Below are 23,181 nucleotides of genomic sequence, written 5' to 3' on the forward strand. Positions count from 1 at the left end.
AATATTTAACTAAGCCATAAATGTTTTCCTCAATGTTCATGTGTTCTTTTGTCAGGTCAAGTGACAGAAGCAGTCCTTCCAGGTAGTATTTCGGATAGAGCAGGAAGAGAGACAGGTGGAGTCACAGGTGAGGTCGAACAATGACATGGTGATATGTTAGTAGTGAGATTCAGTATTGTGACCAATGTTAGGCTGATGTACTGTATAGTTTTTCCATTTGTGTTTGATATGAAAGCTATGAATATGCACATGCAGACTGCTTTTATGTCCCCACCAATGTCAAAATCAAACCTATGCTCTCGCATATCGGCCGATTTAATCAGCCTGCTGGAGCGCCATTTATTTGACTTATTATACGAAAAAAGAATGGCTTCAAAAATGCTTTTAAGCATCATCATGCATGTTCCAGGCAGCCATGAATAACAACAGCAGAATTAATTTTGTATGCGTTACTGATTCATGATCATCATATAGGGATATGATCCCTGATCATGATATGAGTAACTGCATTGCTAAGCAAATCCAGGGATGGTACAGTGAAAAAAATACAGTGCAAAAAGCAATCACACCAAGAAACAAGATAATAAATACACTGTATGGACACCTGACTTGTGCTTGCTGATGATCCCATTCTAGATTTAGCTGATATAATAACCTCCACTATTCTGTGAAGTCTTTCCACTAGATTTTGGGGCGTGGCTGTGGGGATTTGTGTTCATTCAGCTACAAGAGCATTAGTGAGGACAGGTACTGATGTTGGTGAGGAGGTCTGGGGTGCAGTTGGTATTCTAGTTCATCCCAAAGGTGTTCAGTGGAATTTTTCCACACCAATCTTGGTACACCATGTCTTCATGGAGCTTGCTTTGTGTACAGGGGTATTGTCATGCTGGAACTGGTTCGGGCCTCTTGGTTCCACTGAAGGGAAATTGTAGTGCTACTGCATACTGTGGAAATTTTCTCATTATTTTCCATGATTATGATTCAATCATTCTCTTATGTTTTTTTTTTTTTAACTAGCTTTCGGTATGTTGCTTGCATGTACATACGAGTATAAAAGCCAACTGTATGCAACTTATGTTTAGACTAAGATTAAGACTACGAAACGCTGTACTGCCCAGGGTGTCTTTGCGCGCATAATAAACCATCTCTTTGACTATTCCCTGTCTCTTGGTCTCCTGATTCTTCAAGCATCTTACTTCTGGTGAAGCTGAAGCAATTTTGATCATCCTTTTACATCAGTTCCTGGGTGAGTGGGTCATCCTATCCAAAGAACTAGTTGGATGTTTGATGAATCACTTTAGTGAAGCTAGCTAAAATAAGACAGTTCGACTTAAAATAAGTTTAGTCAAAGTTTCTCGATCGAATAAGTTGCATTTTTTATGTTGGTAATGACAATGAGTGTTCAGGATTCTAAGGGTGTTGGAGAGCCTTCCTCAACAGTTGTTTTCTTGCCTTATGCTAATAACAATAGTTTTGGGAAAGAGCTAGGGTAAATGCTAGATAAAATGTGTGGAAAGAAAAAAATTAAACTAAGTAAAGATCTTGGTATTTCAGAACAGACAGTGTGGCGTAGAGCAATGCTTTTCAGCTTTGGAGAACTGTGTCAATCGTAAAGACCCTGAGGCAGCTGAGCAAGTGTTTAGACAATGGCATGTTTTCCTAATGCAAGATAGGGATGAGGAAATGCAGGAATGTGCTAATCATAAATGTACCACTGTCTCCACTCAAAAAACTTGTGAGCAGCTCCAACGTGCTAATAACTTTCTCCAGGCTAAAGTCAAGGCTTTGGAAAAACAAACATTGTCTTTGACAAAACTGATCAAACCAAAGAGGGTGTGTCTATCTCTTAAGCGTTTTAAAAGTAAGTAAAAACGGCGGTCTTCGAGCTCAATAGCTCAGTCAATAGATTGTTAAAAATTTATCTAGTGTTACCTGCCTTGGTTTATGCAATCACCTCTTTCACTCATATTGGTTTGCTAGTTATACTATCAGTATAACAAGCTAGCAACTGCAAAGTACTCCACACTGATGGTCTGTTACAACAGTTTACAGCAGACTAGCCCCTGAGTGGCATGACTGAAAATCATTCAACTGAAAATCATTCGCCCTATCATGCACAGATCGTGAGTTTGAATCCCAATGATGTCACAGCCATCCGTGGATGATGACACTTTCAGACGTGCTCTCTGGTTTGGATTGTGGAATTGGTCAAAGTAAATTTGGAAGACAATTGGAAGGCACCCAGCAGAACAAGACAGGAATACTTCAAGTGCATGTTGGAAAGCGTGTTTATGAGCCTTGGCATATCATATCCAATACATCAACAACAGCCTCTTATTTATCAAATAACTCCTTTCAAACACATTTATTGTAAAGAAAAATATTGGGGGGGGATATTAAGGTCAACTGGACTATTTTGAGACTATTCCCGAAAAATTATTTGTGGAGATGTAACAAAGTGTAAGTTTGGGGTCCCATCCCATTCTCTAACACGAGAATGGGCGGGGTTAAATATATACCGCAGCTAACCACTAGAGGGCCTTAGAGACATTTGGCTTCACTTTTGAAACCTGTTAGGACATACACAGTCTGCATATACAGTCATTGGTGGGCTAATTGTAACAAGCCCAGCTGTAGATTCATGATGATTCAAGCTGAAGATAAATACCTGACAGTTGTATCAGGTGAATACACATTCATTTCAAATAATATCTTTAAGCCCGTTTCCGTGAGGCCTCCGCAATATGTCATCCGAAGCCGTGTTACACAAAAGGACTGATGACAGAACCATAAGTTTCGTGCGTTTTTTTTTTCTTTGAATAAAATAAAATGGACTTGAACATTGAATAAAATGGGCTTGACAGGTCCTTAATCTGTGAGTATGTGTGTGTTAATTTGTCCCGATATTATTTACATTTATACTATTTTACAAACGTCCTTATCCAGAGCAACTTAGAGATATCCGCTTGCCCCAAACACACACACACACACACACAATAGATTAGGCTCACGTAACATGAGGTGCAAACTTTTCTATGTAAATAAAGTACTGCCAGATACAAAAATTTTTATAATGGAGTCCACCAGACATAGTGCTATGTTCAGACATATTCTGCCCAAGAACTGAATTCAGACATGCTGGTGAGCTCTTACAACTTTGTCTCATATATAGGCAATTTGTTGGCCATTTTGTTGCCTGCAATGGAACAGTTGCTCCAATCTGCGTCTATCAATCCCTCTGTGAAAGAACTCTTGGCAGTGGGAGACCTAGGCCAGGATACAGGGTGGCTCTCTCCAATGAGTCCTGTGGAACCTGTCCATGAAGGACTAGGCCTGCTGGAGATTATGCTTTATATCCAGAACATTGTTCATTGGGCAACAACATCATCAAACCCATAGGACCTGATGACAATGTCTCAGAGGTACAAACTTCAGTCCTCTCGGCAGCCTCCAACCTTTTCAGATGTAAGGGACTTGTAATTTTCAGACTCCAGCATAGAGTAGATCCTCTAGTTCAGAGCAAAGGGTTCTAAGGGTAGTGTTTCCATCTGATTCTAAATTTGTTTCATGTGTTAAGGTTATCTGATGTTATTCATGCTGTGCAGACACAAGTCTGTTACAACGTGAGCATATGGAGAATAGAGCTGTATGGAAATTGTTTGAACTCTGTCCTTCAACCACACATAACTTCCAAAACACTCAACTTTCATTTTTGTTTGTGAATCTTTATCCAACTCTATCTATAGCAGTGTCACAGAATTCAATATCATTTAAGTCCCAACCCCTTCATTTCAAGTGCTTTAATTTGTTAAAGGAGGTTTGAAAAAAAGGAGACTATCAGGAAAAATAAACTGTCAGTCCTCTCTTCAAACATATCAAATAAAATCAGAACTTTTTAGATTAATAGATCTTAAACCATTTAATTTATTTAATACAATACAAAACATCCCCACACCCTCTAACACACAATAGATTAGGCTCACATAACATGAGGTGCAAACTTTGCTATGTAAATAAAGTACTGCCAGATACAACAAATGGTATAAAAAAAAATTTGATCAAATGGGACATGCAATTAGTGATGTTTTACAAGTGCTCAGTTATTTTAAATATTTCCTTCCATGTTTTCAGGCACTTTGTGGGTTTATTACCAGTTATATTATTTTTTGTAAATAAACCCATAAATCATAAAATAAACATTGAGAACACTGCCATTTTAACATTATCATCACATTGATTATTATAGTGGTTATTATTGCATAGCTTAAAACAGCCTAAAAATCAGTAGGCAAGCCAATAGTATTAAATATAAAATCCAAAATACATTCACCAATTTATATATGTATAAACTTTCATACAACATGTTATCAACTCACATATTTTCTATTATAGAATACATTATGGCATGGCTTTGTTGCATTATTTTCTTGCAATTTTCAAGCATTCCCAGATTATAAATAGTTCATAACAGGACGTCTTGTATTAATTGCAATTTTCTGATAAAAGAAACCCATACCAATAGATTAATTTACATACTGTAACAATATGATGCAGATGTGTCACTGCGTCTCATAAGCTGTGTCAGTAAATTAGAGCTACTGCTAATACAAACTTCTAAATCTGACACAGATACATTTTTTTAAAGAAAAAAAAAACTGTTTTCTGTGTAGAAAGCATCTTTTCCCATTTCCACATAATAATGTGTTGTTATTGTCTTCTTTGGCCTCACAGGCATCTATCAGTCCAGAGTAACTAAAAGCAACAGACAATGAGACTTTCAACCTGCTACCACCTTAACACCAAGGAAATTTCCTGACTAACTATGAGACAAATGTCCAGTGTTAATAAGAAATAATCCAAACCATTTCCCCTTGTGTTTTATCTTGAGTAGGGTATGGAAAACCTTATATTATAATAATTCCTTTAGGCATGTGGGTCATATTCTGGAGTATCAAAGTCTTGGGCTCCCAGCAAGTAGTGTAGGCCTACCTTGAGGACCTGCAGGAAGAGATATGGGTCATACGTGTTTCTGAAACTGAAGGTGATCTTCTCCTTTTCGTAGAGGCTGATCACTCTCTGCTGTCTCACACACCGCGTGCCTGACTGGGCTGACAGTTCAAAGGAGATATTTGTGTGCCCCTGTGACAGGGTCAAGTTGCCTTTGGTGCCATGCCCTTTCACAAGAGCACAGATGTAGAAAACGTAGGGGCCTGCGAGGGGAACCATCACCTCACTGCCATGCTCAAGCGTCAGACTATTGTTCCAGACCACAGTGAAGTTCAAGTAAGTGCTGAATTTCAGATCTGATGCAAAAAAAAAAAAAAACACACAAAAAAACAACACAAAAACACAATGTGTGTTAGTTAAGTGCGTTATGTTCATTACTTTATTTGTCTAATATTGCTTTAAAATGATCAGAAAACCATGAAACACAAGCAAGCCCAATAGCTAAAATTACAACTCGTACCATTGCTCATGTGTGCTTAAAATGTATGCTGCACATGAGTCTCACACCTGTTCATAGGAGAGATTTCTTTTTTGTTTAATACTATTTAAGAATAATTACATAATAATGAAATAATAATATGAACATTATAAAATAGCACCCTGAATTATGCAGAGTAATCCATGATGCTTTTTTTTTCTTCCATAAACAGGCCAAATACTTAGTTGAGCTTCTCCTACTGTAAATAAAAACAACCTATTTGTGAGGAAAATAATTTTAAGTACAATGTAGTTATTAAAACTATATTTTGAGAAATTAATTTATACATGGGCATTTATGTAATTGTAAATTACCATTTACATTTGTTTCAGAAACAAATTCCAACTATAATGCATTATCTTTAAATGTCTTTAAGACAATGAAGAATAGATATTCAGTTATCTGTGTCATCATACACTCGGAAAAAATATTGCAAAACTTTCCTCATCACTGGGGTGGTACCCTCAAGGGTACTTCTTTAGTACCTGTAATATGTACCAGTGTGGGGAATGTAAGTGGGTGGGAAAATGACCTTTAAATGATTTAAGGTACATAAATGGACATAATTTGTTTTTAGAGTAAAGCTTTAAAAAGGTACACTACGTGCACATTTGCAGGTAAAAGAAACGTACCAAAGATACAAAATGTGTACTCCAGTGACAAGGGAAGGTACCGTTTAGTGTCCTTATTTTCTTAGAGTCCATTTAATGCTTAATTAGCAAAGGATAACTTCAGTATATTTCAAGCAACAATTAATTTCAACATTTCGTCTGTCCATGTTGTGGTAGCACTTTGATATTTTGCTTCCCACACTATTTCCTACTATTTGCTCACAACAGCCTGTCTTAGAGGTGGGAGGATGGATGTCAAGAGCTGCAGTGTCCATTACGCACAGTCTGGGTAAAGAAGTGGAACAAACACACAATCACCTTTCTGCATGTTCAGGTATATTCCTTTGTCCTCAGGAAGTGGTGTTTTATGCTGTCAGACAGAGAAATTACAATTAGTCAGATCAATTATTTCAGGCTTTTATAAGGTAGGGGAAATTAGACACAGAAACTGGCCACAGTCGGAGGTTGGTCTCACAAGTCATAACTATTTGACACAGATATGACAGTGAGGTAAAAGTCATATAGGGCTTTGTGAAATGTCCTGGTGGATAGAGACTGATAAAATAAACAACAAAGCATGAAACATCTTACATGTAATATAACAGAAAACTGGTATTTCTAAATGGATCGTTCGAATTGTGTGGTAGATTTTGAGAAATCAGTCATTACATGCGGCACCAGTCATCTCTTCAATCAGTTCTTCTATGTTCTTGTAAATGAAACCCCTGTGCCAAACAGACTTCCTGATCTGGAGCTTTATATCACAATTTATCACAATGTTCACACACACATTTTATATATATATATATATATATATATATATATATATATATATATATATATATATATATATATATATATATGCAATAGTGGATATCTATTCTTAGTGCCACGAAACGCAAGTAACAATCAGACTCACTCATTACGCAAACATCCTCACATTCACAAAGTGTGTGTGTGTGTGTGTGTGTCCTTTAGCTGTGTTTCTAAAGGTAAAAGGCAGTGTGGGGAAACCCCGTCACCAAAAAAAATCATTGCGCGTTTTCACACCCAATACTCGGACATAAAGCATTAAAACAGAACCTGAGCCGAAACAGGACTAAATGTTTGCGCGAGTTGGGTGAGTGTATCTGCGTGAGCATCTTTGCGCTTACCAGAGCTTCCTCTGTGCGCTGGACCTTGTAGAACGTGTACGTGCAGAGCGCGGCGCAGGCGCACGTCAGGATGCCGTGAGCGAAGAGCAGCGCCGGCAGCTTCCTCTGTCCGCGCGTCTCCAGGCCGACGGCGGAGTGGCCGTGCAGCATCCCCGCTTCAGGATCTTTGGTGTCCATAATGAGAACTGGAGCACATCTGAGCAGCATCACACATTTAAAGAGAGTGGGCACCGGGAGGTGGGAGTGGACCGAAAAACCACAAAGATCCCCTTCGGCAAAGCCGACATTTCTCATCATGTGTCGCGATCCACATAGCGCCCAGTTACACAACTACGCATTTCATACAGTTTCATACAGCCTGCGTAAATTCGAAAGAGTGTTTTTTCATAATCAAAAAAAAAAAAAACACACAAAAAAACTCCCTTCTTCATCGCCATAATTTTAGCTGTCAAAGAGTTATAAGGTTATATATATATATATATATATATATATATATATATATATATATATATATATATATATATATATATATATATAAAAAAGAAAAAATAAATAAAGTATGCACCCTTGTTATAAAACAGTTATTGGTATCTTAGCGCACTTACTGCCTAATACAATGTTTTTGGGTTGTTGTTTTTTATTTCATCATGCACCCCGCAGAGATGACATCATAGGTGGCATTCAGATGAGTTAAAGATTATATTGATAGCAGATGAGTAATGGCCAAATGCTGTCCCACACTTACCATTTCATTTGACCCACATAGCATCATGCAACGACAGGAAATAAATCATCCGAATCTGAACACCAGAACACTGCCACAACTCTAGAGTTTGTAATACCATGTAAACCTGGGTAACTTTCATCCAAAAACTGAAATGCCACAAATGCATTGGTTACATCTGGGCCTTTTCTGCCCCAGATTCCAAATACCATACATTTTTTTAATCTTGCTATTTATAATTGGGTCATTTTTGGCTCACGGTGCACTTGCCGTAAATGGTCCTTATGAACTTGGTCCAGAATCCTTGTGTATATGAGCAAATCCACTGGTACTTGAAATCCAAACAGACTTTATCCATCAGTGCATCCCTGCTGTTGCACACATCCCTGGCAATGGTCTTCTAAGAAAAGACATTCCAACGCCATTCCAGGGTCATACAGTTGGGTCAAATTATGAAGCTGGTGTCAAGCTGTTGTATATCCAACAAATGAAGACAGGTAAGACAACTCAAGATACGACAGTGTAGGAGAAACTGGTTTTATTAGAAACTTCTTATCTCCTATCTTAGAGACAGATATTGTATCTTTCTTGGCTCTGTCTTAACACTTTCTATTCAATACTTATCCTTTATATAGATCTCCAGTTGCCTTCCGAAGGAATTCAAATAAAGGTTTCCAAGCAAGATTGCTTCAACCAAGGAGAACAAATGCAGCAATTAGAGTTACATACCTAGTGACAATTTTCATATGCAAAATATTATTGTCTAAGGACACCTGACATTAATAAACATCTGATGTGTTTATGAACTTGTGTAAGACAGTAAACAACACTGCATTATTCAGAAAGATAGAGCAACGGACTATTGAAAAAGGCACGATGGAAGAATCAGGGCAAGGACTTATAAATATTACTTCAAGAACATTCAATTTGGTGCAAAGTGAAAGTATAAGGATATTATTATTAAATAAAGTATCAGAAAATGTCAGAAAATAATGAACAGAAATAGCACAAGGTTAAAATAAGATCTATGCCCACACAACAAGAAAAAAAACAAAAACAAAATCTTGTCTAAACTGAACTGCAAGAGCACTGAATAATCTAAAAGCATTTGTAGAAAGTGAATGTGTGTTTGTGGCTACATCTGACACCAAAACACCTCACACATAAGGCTAAAACAAAGACAACAAAGTAATTAAATTAAAAAAAAAAATGTTTTTAATGATATGGTGATAAAATATCTGTGTTAGGTTTGACAGGTGCTGCTTCATTATTTTAATACAAATGGCCGAATAGTGTACATTGATATTCAATTGTGTATCCACTTCCTCTAACACTGCAACAACTGAGTTAGAAAATTATTAGCAGGTACCTGATGAGGTTTTCCCCCTCAAGGCGTGTTTCCTCCAGGCAGCTAATGCCTGCTTAGAGGCAAAGGTTTTAAAAGCCCTTAATGTGTCTTTTTTTAAAACTATCATTTTGGTTATAGACACTGTATTTAGCTAAAAAAATGTTACTGAATAATAGAATTGTTAATGCAGTGCATACTAAAGAAAAATATAAAGTGCCCTCTGTGCTACTCCATCCTCCGCCACGCTAACATAAAAACATGAGCAACATGTATGTGAATATGCATAATGTCTGTTAACTATTCATAGTCAGTAGCAATAAAATCACACGCCTTGAAAAAAATTTCTGGAAAAATAAATCCAGTGGACATTCAATCTACAAATATTATGCCATGTCCTTTAACTGTAACGGTTAAATATATATATATATATATATATATAAATATATATATATATATATATATATGTGGCTGCTGCCTGGTAAGGAATTTGGGAGACATACTGTTATGTGATGTTAGATTTGGTAGTAAACAATGTCTTTTTTTTTTGTATGAACTGATATCACTAAAAATAATGGTTTCATTCTTACAAAATGTACTTTCAAACTTGGTAGGCCCCCCGTCTTTCTCAGGTGTCTCAGGTAATTTGAGAGATGTACTATTTATGTATTGTGTATAATGCATAGAGTATTGAGTATACTTGGGTATTTTATATATATATATATATATATATATATATATATATATATATATATATATATATATATATATATATATATACACACACACACACACACACACACACACACACACACACACACACACAATCATGACAATAAATAAGCAATAATAAATCCTATCAGAATAAAATCTAACCCATTTTCCAATTATGGAATATGGAATATCTCCAATTCCGAAATATGTAAGAAATAATTATTAATAACACCGCAGCCCACTCACAGTTTAGCTGCTGCTTTGTTTGCAAACACGCCGCTTCACAGATGCTTTGATAATCCCCCACTGGTAGAACAGTCTGACCATCTTTCCTTCCATCTGCCAGCTTACAAACCACTCATTAACAGGATTAAACCAACTAGCAAAATGGTTAGAGTATGGCCCGAAGGAGCAATGTCACAGCTAGAGAACTGTTTTGAGCACAAAGAGTGGAATGTAAACTCCTCTTTACATCTAGAGCAATACACCTCATCTGTCTTGTCCTACATTAATTACAATAAAAACAATAACCGCCGACATATGTGGCAAGGCATACAAGCTGCCACAGACCACAAAAGGAATGCTAACCCACCCATGAACAACAACCTCTCCTTAGCAGTGGAACTCAACATGTTCTTTGCTCGCTCTGACAGAGAGAACAATAGTGGGGAAAGAGTTAGGCCTGCACTGCCACCTGTCCAGCATCAACCACCAACACCGAACACTAACAAGCTCAGAAGGGTTCTGTGCAGCGTCAATGTGAGGTAAGCAGCTGGTCCTGATGGTGTCCTAGGGTGCATACTTTGTGCATGTGCCAGCCAGCTGACAGCGGTCTTCACCAGCATTTTCAACCTCTCCTTGACCAATGCCATTGTCCATACCTGCCTCAAAACTACAATTGTGCCCATCCCCAAAAAGCAAGATATGAGCTGTCTGAATGACTACTGTCCGACTGAACTCACACCTCTAATATCCAAGTGCTTTGAGAAGCTGATTCTGGCACATACTAAAACTACCTGCCACTCTGGACCAGTATCAGTTTGCTTATCGGACAAACAGATCAACAGAAAATGCAATGAGCCTCGCCCTCCACACTGCCTTGGAACCCCTGGAAAGGCTGAACACATATATCAGAATAATCTTCATTGACTTCAGTTCGGCCATCAACATGGTCATCCACAATGCACAGTGTCCAAACTCCACAGCCTAGGCCTAAGCATAGTTGTTCTGCAGCTGGACTCTGGACTTCCTGACTTCCTAGATTTCCTGTCTCCAGTACATCAGGTTAGGAAAGCACACATCCTCCACTCACACCATATATACTGGTGTTCCACAGGGATGTGTGTTGAGCCCCATTTGTATGCACTCTTCACCCACGACTGCCTACCTGCTCATGCAACACACACCATTGTGAAGTTCACAAGACAGTCACTGGGCTGATCACAAACAATGATGAGACTGCATACAGGGATGAGGTCCGAAATCTGACAACCTGGTGCTCCTCTCATCCTTCATAGCAGGAAGACAAAGGAGATTGTGGTGGACTTCAAGAAGAAAAGGAGAATGACCTTAGTCCTGTGATCATAAATGGCAAGACTTGGAGAGAGTCCCCAGTTTCTTGAACATTACAGAGGACTTCTCCTGGTCCATGAACTCCTCCACTGTCATTGGAAAGGCACAACAGCTCCTCTACTTCCTGAGAAGACTGAGGAGAGTGAGACTGCCCCAGGATCTTTTTGTGAACTTATATCGATGTACAGTGGAGAGTGGACTGACGTACTGCATTACAGAATGGTATGCCAGCTGCACAAGAGAAGACCAGACGGTCATCAGGTCCGCAGAAAAATCATCAAGGACACAGGCTCAATCATACTGGAAACATCCACCACAAAGTTTGAAGTGTTGTGTGTTCTTTGACACTTTTTTCCTCACCATGGTTGTAAAGAGTGCTTATTTGAGGTACTATAGACTTCCTGTCAGCTCAGACCATTCTGGTCATTCTCATCTGATCACTCTTGTCAACAAGATGTTTCAGCCTGCAGACCCTTCACACACAGGATCCCCCCCGCACCATTCTGTGTGAACACTAGAGACTGTTGTGTATGAAATCCCCAGGAGTTCAGCAGTTTCTGACATACTCAAACCAGCCTGTCAGGCACCAACAACCATGCCACAGTTAAAGTTACAGAGATCACACTTTTTCACCATTCTGATGTTTGGTGTGAACTAGGAATGTGATGGTAAGGAAATTTTCCCACCAGATAATCGACGTATGACAACACCGGTAATACCGATATGACCGGGGGGAGGGGCCAAAAGGGGTTCCCCCTCTCTTATGGATGCCCATGTGGAAGTGCGCATTTCACTTTCACTTGATAAATGAAATCTGACACCTGCTGATCTGTGCTGTGACTCTGACTCATTCTAAATTGAGCAGACGTGTTCAGCTTTTAATTATAGCATCCGTTCTCTAACGGAACTAAATTCATTTCTATTATTATAAAAAGGCAAAATGATGGTGGGGGAGGTGCCACGGTGGGTGGCAAATGTAATTGGTGTGTGGCCCCAACACTGGTAACACCAGGAACACTGGCTATCGCAGCAAGCCTAATGTGAACATTAACTATGACCTGTAGCTGTATGAATTATTGCATTGTGCTGCTGTTGCATGATTGGCTGATTAGATAAGTGCATAAATATGCAGGTGTACAGGTGCCTAATAAAGTCGATGGTGAGTGTATGAAAATTGAAAATTCTTTCTTTACTGTGGGGCCTTTATAAGCTGGGGACTTCTGTAGGTTAAATATGGGAAAGGTCTTGCCCGTGGTGATCAGATTCTTGACTACTGTTATTTTACACTTAAGGACAGTCTCACAGCCATCCCTCAACCAGCATTTGGCAAGGCTAATCACATTTCCATACTCCTTTTGTCTGCTTACAGAAATTGAAGCCAGTTTCCTGTATACTTTATTAATGATGCAATCAGCATACTCCAGGCTTGCTTCAAAACCACAGACTGGCAGATATTCCACAATGCTGTCACAGCAAACATCAGACAGTCTGAAGGATCACTAAGGACTGCTCCTCAGTGTGGAAAGACCTCCAAAAACTCACAAACTACAAAAAGAAGCCACCCAGCTGTAAAGCCAACCCCCACTAGACCAACCAGCTAAATCATTTCTGTTGCCAGTTTGAGAGACAAGGGTCCTCCAACATTGATGACAGTAAAACACCCCACACACTTTGGCATCTTTCTGCCTCTGCTACCAACACATCTATCCCACTACCCCCTCACATCACTCCAACAAACAAAGACATACAACTGTATGCTTCCAACTTTGTGGGGAAGGCCCTTTCCTGTTCCAGCACGACCTGAGCAAGATCAAGGTCCATAAAGGTATGACTGGATGAGTTTGTAGTGAAGGAACTCCAACATCCTGCAAAGAGTCCTGACCTCAACCCCACTGAACACCTTTAGCAATAATATGGAATGCTGAAATGCAAGTCAGGCCTTCTCATCCAGCATAAATGCCTGACCAGTCAAATTCCTACAGACACACTCCAAAATCTTGTAGAAAGCCTTCCCAGAGGAGTGGAAGCTGTTATAGCTGTAAAGGGGGTGGAGGCAACTCCATATTAATGCCCATGGTTTTGGAATGGCATGTCCAAGAAGCTTTTATAGGTGTGATGGTTAGGTGCCTACATACCTTTGGCCATATAGTGTATGTGAGAATTTTGTCTATCTTTGTTCCCACCAAACTCATCATGAATTCAAAAATCTGGGGCAGATGGATCATGGACTTCCTGACAGGCAGACCCCAATGGGTGAGAATCAGTAACTCAACCTCCTACACACTGACTCCGAACATAGGTTTATCCTGTTTAGTTATGCTTTATCCTGTTTAGACAGGCCAAATTTGGACATTTTCACTTAGGAGTGTACTCACTTTTGTTGCCAGCAGTTTAGACATTAATGGCTGTGTGTTGAGTTATTTTGAGGGGACAGCAAATTTACACTGTTACACAAGCTGTACACTCACTACTTTACATTGTAGCAAAGTGTCATTTCTTCAGTGTTGTCACATGAAAAGACAATCAAATATTTACAAAAATGTAAGGGGTGTACTCACTTTTGTGAGATACTGTAGGTGCTGAGGAATGATCACGTTGAACGCTTAAGTCTACAAACAACATCCGAACGTAGGTGTAATTTCTATCCGGGTGGGTGAGGGCCAGATGTAGGGTGGTGGCTATGGCATCATCTGTTGAGCAGTTGGGATGAAACGCCAATTGCAGGGGCAAAGTGAGGGGGGCAGCAGGATCTTGATTCGTGCTTCATTCGGTACAGGGACAATGGTGGTGGCCTTGAAGCACATTGGAACAACAGCTCTACTCATGTAGACATTGAAGATGTCAGTGAGAACATCCACCAGCTGGTCTGCACATCCTCTGGGCACTCTGCCAGGAATGCTGTCTGGTCCAGCAGCTTTCTGTGGGTTGACTCGGCATGGAATCTTCCTCACATCAGCCGTGGTTAACACAGCACCTGGTTGTTGGGAAGAGGGATGGTCTTCCTCACCAAACTGAGCGTGGAAGTTGTTCAGCACATCTGGAAGGGAGGCATCACTGTCACAGGTGGGTGATGTTGTCCTATGTTTGCTGATGGCGTGAGTGCCCTGCCACATGCGCTGCATATAGCCACTGTCCAGGAAGTGGCTGTGGATTTTCTGCATGCTTTGCCTCTCTGATGGCCCGGGACAGTTTGGCCATCCCTGTTCTTAGTGCCGCCTTATCTCCTGCTCTGAAGGCATAGACTCAGGTCCTCAGCAGAGCATGCACCTCCACAGTCTTCTGGTCTGAATATGATGGTCTTGGAGACAGTGATGCCATCAATGCACTTGCTGATGTAGCTGGTCACTAATGCTGTGTATTCCTCTAAGCTGCTGGAGTCGCTATAAGTTGCAGCCTCCCTGAACATGTACCAAGCAGTGTGCCCAAAACAGTCCTGAAGAGCAGAGATGGTTCCTGCTGGCCAGGTTTTCTCCTACTTCAAAATCAGTTTGGTACATCTGATGAGTAGTCTGTATGATGGGATTAGTAGTCGAGGTGGGGGTGGGGCTCTGCCCAGTATGCGCTGGGGATGTTTGTGTAAACAAGATCCAGAGCGTTCGCCCCTCTCTGTGCAAGATCCACGTTAATGGATTTTACGGAGCATTGACCTCTGGCAACAATAAACAGTCCATCAGGGTGTGTATTCTGCAGTTTGTTCATAGCCCCAAACAGTTCACAGTGCACTACCTTCATATTAGCACTGAGGGGAATGCACGCTCCGATTATAAGGACAGTGGTGAATTCCCATGTTAAATAAAATGGTCTGCACCTAACGGTCACAAACTCCACAGTGAGCAGTAAATAGAAATTAGCACAGAGTTCTTGCACTATGCAGTGTTGATGTAAACACATAAGCCACCACTGCCAGTCTTACCACACAGAGCTGCATTTCTGTTGGCGCGTAATGAGGAGAGCCTCTAGCTGAATGGCAGCCACATACCTGAGTAGACAAAGACACAGCAGTCTCTAAACTCACGCCGTGTAGATTGCTGGAGTTGGATCGGGTCGAATTAATTGTCCAGGGAGCAGACACTGAAGAGCAGAATTGATGGGAGAGCCAACTGGCTAGGGTTTGTTTTTAGCCTAGCATGCCCTTTTGCCGTGCTTCCCCTTTCTCACACACTGCTTATGACATCCCCTCCCCCAGCCACCAGCATCAGGTGACACTGAGGGCTGGAGGCCTGGTCCTCACAGCAAGCAAAATTGCATAGCTTCTCAAGCAGACCATCATGCAGGTTGGTTGTTGCATGATTTCTATATTTCAACAGTGTCTGCCGATGGTATACACAAACACCGGTCGCTCCGATGTCCATGTACTGTTAAAAAAAAAAAAAAAAAAAAAAAAACAGGCTAAGAAACAAAAAAAAAAAAAAACATTTTGAATCCGGAGAGGCCGCTGCGTACTACTTCATGCCACCATCTTGGATCATGTGAGGTCTCTCACTGCAGAGGGCAAAACTAAATTGCTAGGCCTTTAGGGGCACCATGAGCAGTAGTTCAGGTGTCAGGGAGGCAGACATTTCTTGGGGTTTTAAGAATAAGCAGCTTTTCCAAGATAGTTATTAATGTAGAAGCTAATGATATATGCCTTCATTAGTCAGAGGTTTCTGTGGCAGCATACATGGTGTAGCTTACAGCAGGTTACGGTTCCTGGACTTTGTAGATAATTTCAGTACTTTTGAGGGCAAGAATGGATTTTTAAAGTTGGATGGTATCCACCCCACTTGGGAAGTTACTGATCTCACTTTTTGCAGCATAGCTCATAGTCACTGAATGGGCTAGTTAATCACTAACGATCCTCTCAGGGATTGTTGCGAGTTAGGACCAGGCAGCACAAGTCTTATCTGACTTACTGTTATCAGTTTGTTACTGTTATCAATTGTGACTGCTCTATGCATACAAATTTTAAGGCCCTTTTCTAGGCCAGCTGCTCTTTACTCTACATATGCTACCTCTGGGTAGAATTATTCATAAACATGGCATTAGCATGGTATTTAAGCAAAGTCAGATGACAGAAACCAGCTTAATAGGGTTAAGGACACTAGACACTGGATGCTGAGTAACTTCCTCCTAATTAATTCTGAGAAGACAGAAGTACTTCCACTAGGACCAAGGCAACTTTCTGGTTACTGTATGCTCTCACTTGAACCTCGTATAGACAATATTTACTAGGATAGCCTTTTTTGACCTCACTGTCCTTGTGGACACTTGACCATCATACCCTTGTGTGAGTCTACCGCAAACTCTTATCACAAATTTAGAAACACACAATTGTATAGGATGTATTTATATGCTGTAGCATTACAATTTCCCTTCTATGAACTAAGGGGTCAAGCCCAAACCTGTTCCAGCATGTCAGTGCTCCTGTGCACAAAGAGAGGTCCATGAAGACATGGTTTGCCAAGTTTGACATGGAAGAACTCAAGTGTCCTGCACAGACCCCTGACCTCAATCCTACTGAACACCTTTGGGATGAATCAGAATGCAGACTGCACCCCACGCTTCCTCACCCTGACCTCACTAATTTTATTTTGGTTGAATGGGCAAATCCCCACAGTCATGTGCCAAAATTTAGTGGAAAGCCTTCCCAAATGAATGGTTAATATTAAAACAGCAAAGACGGAATTAAATGTGGAAATCTGGGATGTTAAAAAAGTACATGTGGGTCTGATGGACAGGTATCCACAAACATTTGTCCATTCAGAGTATAATTTCACTACAGGATGCAGAAAAAAAAAACAGTCCATGCTTGTGTTACCGCTAGGTCAGAATATTATAATGCACTGTTGTCTGGATGCTCCAGCAGGTGCATGAACAAGCTCCAGATCCAAACGTGGGGATGGGGAGTGTTCATAGGACAGAGAGATTTGGTAAACTGGGATGTTTTAATGCTGTCACCCACCCAACCTCATAAAACTTAGGCTTGTTGATAGTGGAGAAGCAGGATGCTTTTTGTCCCGGGGTGCCTTCATTCCAGTATTATCTTTTGGCTCTCTCTTTTAGCTATTCTTATATGGCTAGACCTGCTGGAGTTCCTGCTTCCACTCTGATCACAATGTACACTCCCTAAAGCACCGAAGGATTAGAACATATCTAATAATATGTTCTTTCTCTCTCTAAAGCAAGTGACTTATGCAGCCTGATCTGATCCTGACTCTCTTTGTACTGTTTAACGTTATAGTATACAGCTGTGGAAGACTAGCGACTTAGAACAGCATTATCTGGGGTCACCAAGAAGTTGAGTTCCCTTTTCAATCTGGTTCCTCTTAAGGTTTCATGTCTGGTTCCTCTTAAGGTTTCATCTGGTCTCTGGGAGTTTTTCCTTGCCACTGTTGCTTCTGGCTTGCTCATTAGGGATCTAAATCTACATCCGGATTCCTGTAAAGCTGCTTTGTGACATTGTCTCTTGTTAAAAGCACTATTACAGGAAGTGATGTTGACAGCAGCAGCTCCAGTGGTAAAATGCTTTACCTCAGACCATTACAGCATTGATTGAATGCTCAATGGCTGTCATTCATAACAGAAAAAAATTAAAATAGTAATGACAGATGCTTCACAGCAAGGCTGGAAAGTGTCTGAAAAACATAAAAATGAAAGTAAGCTCCTTGAAATGAATGTCACCACCAAGGGTGCACCAAATAGCAAGGGATGTGAAGAGACGTCAACCTGTTCCAGCATGACAACAAGGTTTGTCAATTTAGAGTGGAAGAACTCGAGTGGCCTGCAAAAAGCCCTAACCTCAAACTCACTGAACAACCTTGGTATAAAATGGAATGCCAACTGGCCTCCTCACTCAACATCAGTGCTGTGCCTCAAAATGCTCTAGTGGCTGAATGGACAAATCCCCCCACAGCCACACTCCAAAATCTAGTAGAAAGACTTCCCAGAAGAGTGGAAGTTATTATAACCACAAAGGGGGCCTAAATCTGGAATTTCCACAAAGTTTTGACCATATAGTATATGTAAGCATATGGACTCAAGCCATATCCAGCACTGCATAAATAATGAGAAATTGGGGTACCGGGTTTGAAAACAACATTTATGTGTATGTTGTGTTTCTCACTTTCAATTCGAAAACAAAAACAAAAAGTAGAAGTAGCTGCATCCTCTAAAATCTTTAGCTCCTATCAGAATGGCCTTTTGATATATCTAATGCAGCCATGCCACACACAGCCTGCATGCCAACAATACCGTGAAGCATCAGTTTTATGCAGTGAAGTCATAGAGTCAAGTAGTTAATTTTGCCGAGTGAGCACAGGTGGACCAAAGGAATGCAACAAGAGAAAAACCTCACACAGAGCTGACTGTAAAATAAATCACGGAATCTGAAAGAGGCCAGAGCTTCCATTCACACACACCTGGCCGACACATACCTACTCAGAAGACTAAAGTCAGTCAAACAGAGTGTTACAGAAGCAGCTATATAATATTGGCATGCTAGCTAAGAAGCACAGTGTCACAAATGCAAAAACACAAATGCCAAAAGTGATTAAGTGCTGTGATCTAAGTGTGTCTAAGACCTGAAAAAAAATTAAAACCGAGAAACACACACTGTTCATGAACTAACTGGTTAACCTTAGCTAGCAAGCTAAAAACATAACAACAAACTATTTTCTGGCTAATATTTTGGTAGCTAACTAATCAGCAAACAATTGAAAACAACTGGACTACTGATCAGGTCATGAGTTCCTAGCACAGAAAGGGACATTCCCAGCCTTTGCACGTAGAATTTGCATGTGTCCAAAGTTTATAATGTGGCGCAAAGTTCCAGGTGTTGCCAATAAAGGCGCTATATGTGAGTATTACCTCAGGCACATCCAAATCGCAGAAGAATGCATTTATGAAAATAGAAGTCATTTCATATCTCTGTCACACTGCAGCTTTTACTTTACAGCCCCCTTGCAAATTAGCAGTGTATGACTCCAACAGGGTGCCAGAATGTGCATAAGGTATGTACTGGAAGTAAAAGACTCAAGCATCAACTTATGCACTTGCGGTCACATATCTGTACTTGACTACATAGCAAATATAACAGGCCTAACAGGGTCTTATGTTGGGGTATCCTCCCTGTTCACCATCAGGCTCAAAGCTGGTTATGCAGCAGTCATTGGATATGTTTACATGCACATCAAATTCTGTTTAGGGTCTATATTCAGGTTGCAGCCATTTTCCGAATACAATGTTTATACGCATACAGGCATCGAATATTCCTGTATACATGGTTGCTGTAAGTATGCCTGAGTTGCTATTCCTAAATACCTAGTCTACAGCGAAGCATCTGTTAGCACCCACAATTCCTTGTGAACTGAGCATGCACATATCTCTCTTTTCAAGGGATTTTCTGAATAAGGTGTTTACATGCAACAAACTTCCGATTAAAACAGGCGTATTCCAGGGCTGGAAATCAGAATTTGGGGAATCAGAGCATTGTCTTAATCTGAATCAGGCAATAGGACTGTGGTGTTTACATGACTCAGTGCTAAATAGAATATTGTCAAATTTTGATTAATATTGGAATATTGAAGTGCATGTAAACAAAGCCACTGATAGTGGTTGGACCTTCTTTTATGCACAAGGTTGTGATGTAATAAGTAAATTTTTTATTAAAAGTCAGAGGAAAAAAAACATGATTATTGAGGCATGGGACAAAAAAGCTCAAATGTAATGTTCCTGACCTTCTGTGAGTCCCACAGACAATGCTGTAATAGTAATACACAGTCAGCCTTTACAGTGAACCCTGTGTCAGGGGTGTCAGGTGAGAATTAGCAGGAAATTTGTACACCTAGGTTATATACCAGCTCAGATACATCAATAATCATCATGCCTCATCTTTAGGTAATAAAGAAGTTTGACAGTAGAATTGATTATTTATTCACTAATTTATTGGGAAGCTAGTGACTGTGTTATTTCCTTGTATTTAACTTGTGCATATTAACATATTGCTATGTGTTTTGACTAGTGTGCTAACACATAATTTGGCTCGTGCCTAAAGTGTTGACAGGCTGGAGAACAAAATGCAAAGTTTAGATAATAAATAATAAAATCATGCAGCTTACAGAAAGAGTAAACAAACTATACAAATGGGAAGAAACAAGACATGATACTTGTATTTCAGATAGCTAGCTAGAGTTAGTGGGCTACTTTGTGTCTTTCATAATTGTACGTGCATGGAGCCACATCTGATGAAGATGGACACTAGCCTACACAGCAGCATGCTGTAAGATTACAGCTATTAGGTTAAACCGCAACTCGAACTCCATTTCCCAGCATACATAGCAGACATACACTTCCACGCTCACAGTCACCGGACTTTTAACGCCACAAACCTGTTTGTAATCACTGACTCATCACTGTTCACCTATATAAGCCTCATTCTGTTTCAGCCTCACTGAAAAGTAATGTGTTCTGTCATTTCCAAGTCATTATTATTGGTCTTTGCTTCCTGGTTTCAGTCTTTTCAATCTGGATGAGGCACTGCAACAAGGCAATATCCATCACTCCACGTCACCCGCTGCAATAAGCTTTTTCTTTGTGGCCAAGAAGGGGGGCAGCCTCAGACCATATATTGACTATTGGGGGCTCAACCAGTGCTCAGTCAAGTATTCATATTCCCTTCCACTAGTCACCTCAGCCCTGGAACAGCTGCGAACCACCAAGTACTTCACCAAGATGGACCTCCGAAGTGCATACAACCTGGTGCGGATACGGGAAGGGGACGAGTGGAAAATGGCATTCAGTACGGCGACTGGCCATTATGAATATCGCGTCATGCCACATGGGATCTCTAGCACCCCCTCAGGGCCAGTTTCAAGGAAATACACAGAGTAACAGTCAGCCTCACCTTGGGATAGCACCCAGAGTCCAATGGCCAGGTTGATTGGGCCAACCAGGAGATAGGCCACTTGCTCCGCTCTTTTTGTAGCCAAAACCCTGCAGACTGGTCACAGTTCCTGGGCAGAGTATGCCCAAAACTCCCTTTGCCGTTCAGCCACTCAGTGCGCACTGGGTTATCAGCCACCCCTGTTTCCTTGCAACACCACTCCCACCAACTCACCTGTGGTGGATGAATGGTTCCGGCATAGCGAGCAGGTGGTGGCATACATCCTCCAAAGACTACAACAAGCGTCTCAAACCTCCAAATAACAAGCTGATTGTTACAGAAGACCCACACCCCGCTATAAACCAGGAGACAGGACGTGGTTTTCCACCAGATACTTGCCTCAAGCCCAGGTCTGTAAAAATCCAAGTCCTCGATACACCGGTCTGTTCAAGATACTGAAACCAATCAACGATGTCACATGCAAACTGGACCTTCCCCGACACTGGCACATAGCCCACACATTTCAAGTGTCCCATCTCACGCCAGTTGTGACAGGACCCCTTGCCATTAACCAACCAACCAGGATCGAACCCCCCCCCCCCCCAAGAGATTGAAGGCTAACCAGTCTACATCAAGAAAAACATCCTGAACTCCTGCTGTCATTAAGGAAAGCTGCAATACCTCATTGAGTGGGAAGGGTATGGGCCTGAAGAACAATGCTGGGCACCAGCACACAACATTCTGGATCGCAACCTCTGCAGAGACTTCCATGTTAAGTCTAACTCCATTTCCCAGCATACACATTGGCCTACAAACATGGCCGCCCCGGACTCTACTTCCCACAACACACACACACTTATCTGCTCATAGTCACCATACTTTTAATGACACACCTGCTTGCAATCACTCACTCATCACTGTTCACCTATATAAGCCTCATTCTGTTTCAGCCTCACTGCGAAGTAATGGCTCAATTTCCCTTGTGTTCCGTCATAAAGTCGTGATTATTGTTCTTTGCTTCCTGGTTTCAATCTTTGCCTTTGCCCGTGTTTTGGATTACTGATTTTTTACTCTGTTTGATCACTTGACCCTGGACTGTTTATCACACTGCTTTTGCCTTATGTTTTGGATTTGTCTGCCTTTCTAATAAACTGTCATTTTACCTGCACTTGCATCAGGTCTATCGAGTCTGTGTTATAACAACAGCTGAGCAACCTAGAGGTTCTTCTTTACCTGGTACTCAGTAAGAGTTATGTTTATGTGCACTATGAAGTATGCTCATAATGCTCCTATAACACTGAGGATGCACAAAGCAGATTATCATATCCTCAGAGTGGTGCATACTTGGGATATGCCCCCAAACCATATATTACTATCATAAATTGCTAACTACTAATTGCTTGTCACTACACCATTGGTGTCAGTAATGTTAGGCAATCTTTTAGGCAAATGCTTAGAGCGGGTTACTAGATACATTTCATTGCCATCATAGCGTGTTTTCATCTACACATACCTTCATCAATATCAGTCTTCCTGATTGCACATGACCAATGAATATTTGAGCAGACATTTCCTATCTTAGTTTATAAGGTTTACCATTAGGACCATGTCTACAGTCCCCTATGAAAGTATTAGAACAGCAAGGCCAATTCTTTTTTTTTCTTTTTTTTTAATTCCGCTATACACATTTGGGTTTGAGATCAAAAGATGATTAGGA

At 40.6% G+C, this 23,181-nt stretch overlaps 1 protein-coding gene across 2 annotated transcripts in view; it reads right to left on the bottom strand.

Moving 5' to 3' along the window:
- Positions 1-3,904: 3,904 nt before the first annotated feature.
- The window catches only part of LOC108257802 (uncharacterized), a 31,191-nt gene continuing 11,914 nt past the window's right edge, over positions 3,905-23,181 (bottom strand). For both annotated transcript variants that reach the window (XM_017455859.3, XM_017455860.3), the window contains exons 3-5: positions 7,251-7,446; positions 6,415-6,466; positions 3,905-5,303 (exon numbers count right to left, since the gene is read on the bottom strand). In XM_017455859.3, the coding sequence (XP_017311348.1) occupies positions 4,924-5,303; positions 6,415-6,466; positions 7,251-7,446 (628 nt within the window). In that variant the 3' untranslated portion in view covers positions 3,905-4,923. The remainder of the gene's footprint in view (positions 5,304-6,414; positions 6,467-7,250; positions 7,447-23,181) is intronic.

Source organism: Ictalurus punctatus, chromosome 25, assembly GCF_001660625.3.
Source record: "Ictalurus punctatus breed USDA103 chromosome 25, Coco_2.0, whole genome shotgun sequence".
Taxonomy (NCBI): Eukaryota; Metazoa; Chordata; class Actinopteri; order Siluriformes; family Ictaluridae; genus Ictalurus; species Ictalurus punctatus.